The sequence below is a fragment of the Saimiri boliviensis genome, chromosome X, assembly GCF_048565385.1.
Source record: "Saimiri boliviensis isolate mSaiBol1 chromosome X, mSaiBol1.pri, whole genome shotgun sequence".
NCBI lineage: Eukaryota > Metazoa > Chordata > Mammalia > Primates > Cebidae > Saimiri > Saimiri boliviensis.
In genome coordinates this window covers 109,640,245-109,650,022 of record NC_133470.1, presented here as the reverse complement: position 1 = coordinate 109,650,022, position 9,778 = coordinate 109,640,245, and the positions used below count along the sequence as shown (strand labels likewise).

At 38.3% G+C, this 9,778-nt stretch overlaps 1 protein-coding gene across 1 annotated transcript; it reads left to right on the top strand.

Annotated features, from left to right (window-relative positions):
* The first annotated feature begins 7,522 nt into the window (after positions 1-7,522).
* PRR32 (proline rich 32) lies at positions 7,523-9,453 on the top strand. Its single transcript, XM_003931107.3, has 2 exons — positions 7,523-7,664; positions 8,456-9,453. Exons 1-2 carry the CDS (start codon positions 7,645-7,647, stop codon positions 9,327-9,329), a joined length of 894 nt encoding a protein of 297 aa, XP_003931156.1. The 5' UTR covers positions 7,523-7,644; the 3' UTR covers positions 9,330-9,453.
* Positions 9,454-9,778: the final 325 nt, after the last annotated feature.

Genomic DNA, 9,778 nt, shown 5'->3' with positions numbered 1-9,778 from the left:
CAGAGTCAGAAAAGCACCATCAATCTTAACGCCGCTGATTTAGTCGGTGCAGTGGGTTGCTCAGATCAATAAGTTGGACGTCCACTCAGAAACCCAATTACAAAGACGGTAATTATAAAGACCACAGATGGATAAATCTACAACGAAGGGAAGAAAACAGTCAAAAAAGGCTGAGAATACCCAAGATCAGAACGCCTCTCCCTCAGCGGGGGATCACAGTACCTCATCAGCAACGAATCAAGGCTTGATGGAGAACGAGTGTGTTCCAATTACAGAAGCAGGCTTCAAAAGGTGGATAATGAGAAACTTCTGTGAATTAAAAGAACTTGTTCTAACACAATCTAAAGAAACTAAGAACTTTGAAAAAAGGTTTGATGAAATGTCAACAAGAATACAAAATTTAGAGAGGAAAATAAGTGAATTGATGGAACTGAAAAACACAATACGAGAACTACGTGAAGTATGCACAAGTTTTAACAGCCGAATTGATCAAGCAGAAGAAAGGATATCAGAGGTCGAAGACCAACTTAATGAAATAAAACTAGAAGACAAGATTAGAGAAAAAAGGATAAAAAGGAATGAGCAAAGTCTCCAAGAAATATGGGACTATGTGAAAAGACCTAATCTACGCTTGATGGGTGTACCTGAATGTGACGAAGAGAATGAATCCAAGCTGGAAAATATGCTTCAGGATATTATTCAGGAAAATTTTCCCAACTTAGTAAGGCAGGATAATATTCAACTCCAGGTAATACAGAGAACACCACAAAGATATTCCTCAAGAAGAGCAACTCCAAGGCACATAATCGTCAGATTCACCAGGGTTGAAATGAAGGAGAAAATACTAAGGGCAGCCAGAGAGAAAGGTCAGGTTACCCACAAAGGGAAGCCTATCAGACTTACAGCAGATGTCTCAGCAGAAACCCTACAAGCCAGAAGAGAGTGGGGGCCAATATTCAACATCCTTAAAGAAAAGAACTTTCAACCAAGAATTTCACATCCAGCCAAACTAAGCTTCATAAGTGAAGGAAAAATAAAGTTTTTTGTGAACAAGCAAGCACTCAGAGAACTCATCACCACTAGGCCTGCTTTACAAGAGCTTCTGAAAGAACCACTACACATAGAAAGGAACAAACAGTATCAGCCTTTCTAAAAAATACCAAAAAGTAAAGAACATCAATATAATGAAGAATTTACATCAACTAATGGGCAAATGGCAGTATTAAACTCACATATATCATTATTAATTCTAAATTTAAATTGACTAAATTCCCCAATTCAAAGACAGACAGCCAATTTGGACAAAAAAACTAAAACTGTATGCTGCATCCAGACCCATCTCACATTCAAGGATACACAAAGACTCAAAACAAAGGATGGAGAGAGACTTACCAACCAACCAGAGAGCAAAAATAAATAAATAAAAAGCAGAAGTTACAATTTTTGCCTCTGATAAAATAGTATTTATTTAAAGCAACAAAGATCAAAAGAAGCAAAGAAGGATATTATATAATGATAAAAGAATCAATGCAACAACAAGAAGAGTTAAAGGTCCTAAATATATACGCACCCAATACAGGAATACCCAGACATACAAGACTTATAAAGAGACTTAGACTCCCACACAATAATAGTGGGAGACTTCAACATTAATATTAGACAGATCAATGAGACAGAAAATTAACAACGATATCCAGGACTTGAACTCAGATCTGGAACAGGTAAATGTAATTAACATTTATAGAACTCTCCACTTTACACAAAATATACACTCTTATCAGTACCACATCATATCAACTTAGAAGTTTAAACGAAATGTTGGTTGGCTCCTTGTTTGTTACTCTCTTCCCTCATTTTCTTTCATGTCTCCATTATTAAGGACAATTATAGGCATACCCATATTTAGACTGCATTCTAGCCCGGGCAGCAAAGCAATACCCCCATTCTCTCTCCCTCTTCCTCCTTCTCTTTCTTCCTCTTCTTTATTCTTTTTCTTATTATTCTTTTTCTCTTTCTTAAAAAAAAAAAAGCTCTTAATTTCAAAAAGCAGATTCATTTTTAATAAACTGATAGTTTTCAACATGAATTTCCAGTCTTATTTATAAGCAAGATGAAATTAATCTAAAATATATATATTTTTTCAAACCAAGTGCTCAAGAAATTAAACATGCCCTCAATTCCTTGGCTCAGCAATTAAATCTGACATGGCAAATACATATATGACACCATTATAAACTTATGGACTGATGGTTTCTGTAAACTTTAACCTGTTTTCATTAACTCTTCTCATTTTACTTGTTAAAGTTTGCATCTTAATTTATATTATATGCCATATATGAACATAAACATTGTTTTTATTTTTTAATTTATATATTTCTCTAATTCAGAAGGGTATTCTCCAGGGTTATCATTAATACCTCACTTGGATGACTCAAGCTCTGCCCCCATTTCACCACCACACACACACACACACACACACACACACAATCATGGAAATAATATGAGAAACCCTATATGTTCTATATGTGCAGCTTAAGAGCTCAACATTAATTAAATCTTAATATTGATAATTCTGGGCTCATACTGTTATTAGTTCCTCAGTAAACGGTCACTTGGTGCTGTCCTATAACCAATTTCTATTATCTGTCACCCACCCCCATTGCTCCAAGACAGTGTTTTCAGTCCTCACCATCTTGCTGTATTATTAACTAATACTTCAGTCACTTGCTGCATCCCTGCAGAAGCAGACTTTCTGGGATGTGAGCATTACAGCTTGGACGATTTCTTTATTGCAGAACTACCTCTGGATGAGTGTCAATGAGTCCATGCATTAAAACAAAACTAAACTCAGATTTGGTACACATGCTTTTATCTGATCTACTTTTGTGATTGACCTAGAACTATAATTTGGAGGCCACATGGTTAAATAAATGAAATACTGGTTTTGGTGTCAAATTGGCTGTATGTTTGTCATTTACTAGTTTCTGGACCATGGGAAACTTCTACTTAACTTCTCTGACTCCCTTCTGCCTCATTTATAAAATGAGCATGATAATAATAGCTGTCTTAATAGCTTGTTGTGACCATTAAATGAGACAATGTGTATCAAATGTTGGGTATACAGTAAGTGGTAAAAAAGTTGATGTTCTTTTACTTCTTGCTTTTTTTATTCTCATCTCACTTGCCCTGCTGCTACTTAATTTCTGGCTCTGGCCCCATTGAGAGCAAGAAAAATGTGTGATATATGTTGAGGAAACTTCTGATAGCTTCTGATTTGTATGAAGAAATAACCTGTTTGGAAGTAATTGCCATGTGACTTGTTTTAATACAAATATATAAATATTTAAATCTGAAACAAAATACTCTGTAAAAGTAATCATAGTCTATTGAACCATATAGCTAGATCCAGCAGTGAAGCATATATTGTTATTTGCTTTTGCCAGTACTAGTGGTGAAATAGCCACACTCTCACCTGTTCACTCTCATCAGTTACCACACAGAGTTTGCAGGACAGCTGGTGGTGGAGAAGACAGAACTACTGCCTATAGCTGTGTAATAGAATAATGCTGCTTAGCCGATTTTGGAACGTATCATGCTTCCATGATTCTCATGCTTTAATACATGGAATTAAATGGATACAGACTCCTCAAAAACATGTTATATCATCTAGAAGCACTTTTTGGACATCAGAAACTTAGAGAGTTTTTCACAGGCATAGCTATATCACATTTTGAAAGTGAGCAAACGGATAGGATTTTCTGATGACTGTCTCCCCCGAGATCAACATGACAACTTCTTTATAAGCTAGATAGAAACAGAGAAATTCATTCTCATGTCTTTATATCCTGAATTCTTATCTGAAGCAAAAAGAGAAAGGATGTATTTTAAATGATACTTTGCCTTCTTTTCACATCTGCAAAACTTATTTTTTAAAAAACCCCACAGCAACATAATTTTGGTAGATCAATCACAATTTTTTTTTTTCAATTTGAGATCTGGTTTTATTATATTGCCCACGCTGGTCTACAACCACTGGGCCCAATCCATCCTCCTGCCTCAGCCTTCTGATTAGCTGGGATTACATGTGCATGCCACCATGCCCAACAATTACATTTCTATTAAAGTCAAAATTGCTATGCAAAAGTCAATATATGTTTCTACAGATCTTACTTAGCATTTCAGTACAGTCACCAAAATTTTTTGAGAGGTACATGAGTGATATCTGGAACTATGTTGTCCATAAAGAAACTATGGGTAATGGAAAGCCTTTATAGCTTAGCTACTGCTATGATTTGAAGATTCCCTTCAAAACTCATGTTGAAATTTAATTGCCATTATGACGGTATTAAGAGGTGAGACCACTAATACAAAGTGAGATCACAGAGTCTCCACCCTCATGAATAGACTGATGTTGATAAGGCAGTAGTGAGTTTGGTATTGCCAGAGTGGGTTTATATGAAAGTGAATTTGACCATCTTTTGCTTGCTCTCTTTTACTCCCTTTTGCTTCCATCTTTTTTCGTGGGATGACACAGCAAGAAGGCCCTTGCCAGGAGTCAGTTCCTTGATACTGAACTTTCCATCCTCCAAAACTGTGAAAATAGATTTCTTTTGTTTATAGATTACCCAGTTTTAAGAAATATGTTATAGCAGCAGAAGATGGACTAAGACAGCTGCTTTGCCAACTGAGCTTTTTTTTTTTTTTGGCAGATCTTCAACCTTCATTACCCATGTTTCTCTCCCCCAAACTGTTATTTAAATGAAGTAAAGAAAAAGGCATATACTTTATTACTGCATTTTCAATGCTCAATGGATGATTGAGTTAGCCTGATAGCTTTCTGTCAAAAGGTAGGTTTTGAGATAGTTTTCTGTAACTTTGAAATTTGAATTCTTCAAATATTTATTTATGGGTAAAACTTCATGAATTATCTGGTTGATCTCTAGGGAGTCTAATTGGTAGTTTATATCTCTATTTCTGCCAAATATGAGGCATAGTTTTGATTTAAAATAAGAACTACAGCCGGGCGCGGTGGCTCAAGCCTGTAATCCCAGCACTTTGGGAGGCCGAGGCGGGTGGATCATGAGGTCAAGAGATCGAGACCATCCTGGTCAACATGGTGAAACCCCGTCTCTACTAAAAAGTGCAAAAAATTAGCTAGGCATGGTGGCACGTGCCTGTAGTCCCAGCTACTCAGGAGGCTGAGGCCGGAGAATTGCCTGAGCCCAGGAGGCGGAGGTTGTGGTGAGCCGAGATCGCGCCATTGCACTCCAGCCTGGGTAACAAGAGCGAAACTCCGTCTCAAAAAAAAAAAATAAAATAAGAACTACAAAATGCCAAAATTTTTTCTTTATTCTTACCTTGATAACTGTTCTTCCTATAGAATGACATCTCCTTTTATGTCCATGTATATTGTATCCATTTTTCAAAACACAGCTGAAATTTAATCCCACCAAAACTGTGTCATGACTACTTTAACTCACAATCATAGTTTCTTCTTCTGAATTTCCATTGTGGTCTTAGCTTATACTAGGCAGCTAATGGTTTGTGTCTATTTTTTATGCCATTCTTCAATAATTTTATAGATGTTATTTCACCTCCCTTGAAAATTAGAACATTCCTTGAAGTCTATATGGATTGTGTATTTAACTTTTTTAGTAAAATCAACACTTAATACAATAGTGAATGTATGCAGTAGGCATTCGATAAATATGCACAATTTACACAAAGGAAAACAAGTTAAAAACAAAATATGAGCTAATATCTATAAACTATACACTTCATGGCTTTGGAAAACTCTTGGTGCCATGGTCATTGTCATTGTTCCCAGCAATTTGGTTCCTATATTACATTGTATTCTATATAAACCAATTAACATGATATCTTACCAAACATGTGTTTCTAGGTAAAAATATATTCAAAAGGCATTCCTCAGGCTTCATTGCTATTATCAGGAAAGAAATATGCAACCTATTATACTGGAACTATTTATCTAAATGTGATTCACCAACTATTGGCAGGTATTAACCCAAGTTGCGATTTCCCTTCTGATACAGCAAGCACTAAAAGAGATTTAACACTCCACAACAATAATATTGCTAATAATACAATTTTTTTTTTAACACAAAGACAAGGTGCAGAATAAACTGAAGCAAGAATAGAAACAGGACCTGGACAATCAAGAGATTACTTAATAGTAAACCATGCTAGGCAAGTGAACAGATTCTTCTGGGAAATGTGTTGGAAACATGCCACTTTCTTGCATAAATGGAGACAACACACTCTGGCAGGAAGATGTGGACTTGGATACCCAAAAGGTCACTTCTGTGTGAGTTGTGTTGATTTGCAGTAGTGACCATTCCTTTAAGTTAGTACCTTGTACTTCTGTACTATTCTTTCTCTCTTTCTCTCTCTTTCTCACACACACAGATACACAGATACCACATACCTAAAATTTGAAGCGCATGGTGTTTGAGTCTGTCATCTTTCCTTAAGAGAAATGAAATACACATTACTGTTGAACTGTAGCAGCATATGCTAATATTGAAAATAAGGAAGATACCATCTCCAAGGTCTAGCCGGCAGAGCAGAAGTCTTATGTAAATTTAGGCAGGCTTGCCAGGTTTATGGCTTTATCCTAGAGCATTAGTGATCTTGGATAAGGGGATAGTCATTGTAATTTCAGAGCAATTAATCTGTAGATCAGTGTCAGAAAAGAACGCTGGGAAAGTACACTTTCTTAAAGTGAGGGAGGTGGATGAAATTTAGGATGGAAAAACAGAAAGTGTCCTATGCAAAACAGTTACAAGGCCAAATCTGAGCTAATATTTATAAATTTATGACACCCGTTATGCCTTTTATTCTGACCCTCCTCACCTGAGAGAAATTTCCAGCGCTCTCTTACAGAAAATAAACACACACACACACAAAGAGAGAGAGAGACAGAGACAGAGACAGAGACAGAAGTGAAGAGAGAGAGAGAGAGCTTATTAAATAATAGGCAAGATGAAGGAAATAACTACAATGGGAGGGGTTAAAAAATAATGTCACAATGATTCTTAGAGGAGTTCTCGTTTCATCTTCACAGATAGAAAAGCCATTGATCCCCCAAACCTCTGTTCCCCACCAAGTTAATAACATGCATCTCCCAAATTGGAAGTTTAAATTACAAGATTAGGCACAGTACTCTGCTCAAAGTGTTTTCAAATTTGAGACTTGACAACTACCTTTTATAACTAAAACTTCAGAAGTAACTCTTTAAAAAATATCATGCTTCCATGATTCGAAATCCTTCTTGAAATGATTTTTCTTTCCACTTCCCTGCCTCAGAATTAATGCAGTGAATTCCTTTACCACCCATCTACTACTGTGCAAACACCAGTCCCACATTTAAGTTCAAAGGAGTGTCACAGATTCATTCCCACCCACCACCCTCCCCACTCCTTTTCTTCCTCCCTTCCCTAGCAACTGGTAACCCCAGAAAGAGAACTCCAAATCTAGAAAGAAGCAGTTGGTCCCTGCCTTCATTCGAGTGCCAAGCCTCTAAGGCAGAAGCAGGAGTCATTTCTCCAGACTGGGCTGGCCTGTGTGGGTGTTCAGCTGGCTGTCTCTACCACCTCAGGAAAGATATCCTGATCAAATTTCTCCATGGCTTGTATTGAAAATGTGTAAGTACAAAACTGAGTACAACTGTTTAATTTTGAAGGCAAAGTCAGTTTGAATTGCTTTATTGTGTAACTGGGACAGGGATGAGTAGGTTGGAGGAGATGTGGGAGGAAACTGCAGACAAGAACTTGAAGGATATAAATTTAGTTACGAAGAATACTGGATTTAAGAATGGCAACTTTGAATTGTAATTTTGAAAGAAAACTGGCAAATCCCTAGTCTTAACGGTGGAGTTTAAACATGAGGAAATTCTTACTCTAGGGTGTGGTATTGGTTGAATGAAAGGAATTTGTAACAAAATTTGGTGTATGAGTGTTGAATGATGCCTTAGGAAGAGAAACTTACATGTTTATTAACATAACTATTCTTTGACTTCTGTGAAGAAAATATATTTTACCTCAGAAGACATTCCAGAACAATCTTGCCAGACTCTGAATGCCAGGATTAGTGAATCATAGATTCTAGAGGGACTTGAAAAAGCTGGTATTTTCTATTATATGCTTACTATTAAGCTATGTGGGTCTTCTAGGTTTTCTTGCTGCCTTGTAGAGGTGAGGAAATGAGGAATGAAATAGGCCACTGGGTAGTCATGAGGGGCAATCATCTCCTAGCACTAACAAAGCCACCTGGGAAAAGGCCAGTGGACTGAGCAAGTATTTGGCTACATGTAAGAGAGAGGGCACTCTTTTTTTCCCTGGTATATTTCAGTGAGCTCAGTCAATTATGTATTTTAGCTATTTTCTGGTTACTGCATTTCCATTTTTATTAGCTTTTTGATTTCTGTTTTTGCCAGCCTTGGAGGGCACGCCCCCTCACCCATGATAGTAGCTGCGGACAAAAATGGAAACCAGGAGCTGCACCACGACATGCCTCTGCAATGTCTGAGTTCCAAGCTGGAGGATGACGCAGAGCCCTGGGGTCAAACTCAAGTACCGCTGAGACCTTCCGTCAATATGCTGACTGATCTGGCTAGAGAGCAACTGGAGTGCCCCTCTGAGAGAACAGGATCCTGCATTCCTTTTCATAGTTTGAGAGCTCTCATACACCCCTATGGGCCACCACCTGCTGTTGCAGAAGAGTCCCTAGCAACAGCAGAAGTAAATAGCTCTGATGCACTGGCAGGCTGGAGGCAGGAGGGACAGGATGCTATTAACGCGTCCTGGGAAGTCTCTGGTGGTCCTCCTGCACTGATAGTAGGGGGCGCAAATGTCAACAATGTCACTGAGAGAGGCAGTAATAATGCAAGGTTGCATGTGGCTTTGCCACGAGGTAAAGGGTTCTTTCCTGCCAGGCGCCCACAAGTGAGAGGCCCTTCACATATTCCCACCCTTAGGTCAGGGATAGTAATGGAGGTGCCTCCCGGAAATACACGAATAGCCTTCAGGGGAAAGCTGGCTCATGTTTCTTTTCCACTCAGGGGTCCATGCCACCCCATGCATAATTGGCCAAGGCCTATCCCGTTGTCTTCCAGTACTCCAGGTTTAGCTTCTTGTGCTACTGCTCATTGCTTCATCCCTCCTCCACCTCCAATTTTCAATCCATTTCTCACTATGCCTATTCCTTTTGCTCCTCCTCTGATATTGGGTCCTCCGCTGCCTTCTTATTTTGCCCATTTCCATTCTGTGGGAATGCCAACTCGTGCATCACCCACCAGAGAGCACAGCTGATGGCAAAAATTAATAAAAGGAGGAAAAAGGGATTGTGGAAAGAGGTGAAAGTGTTTCATGTATGCTTTTACATTTGACACCTTGTACCCTCCCACACTCTGTTTAGCACTAATGTGCCCTACATACTGGAGATTTAATAAAGAATGTGAAGTTTGAAATGTTGTAAATTATTTTTCAAAATACCACCCCAGGAACCAAAGCCTTGGATTTTGTGTTCTGTCTTTAAGGTAATTAAAACAGAAAGAAACCTGTCAGTGTTTTCTAAATAGCTTAGTTAAATGACTGTTAGTATTTTCTATTGAATTGTCTTGCAACGTGACTCGGGAGGGTGGTTAGGTTCTTCCTAGGCCAAGGCTAGGTTGGGGAATCTCTGTCTGCCCAAGGCTATAAGGCAGGCGTCCCCAAACTACGGCCCCCTGAGGCCATTTATCCGGCCCCCCGCCACACTT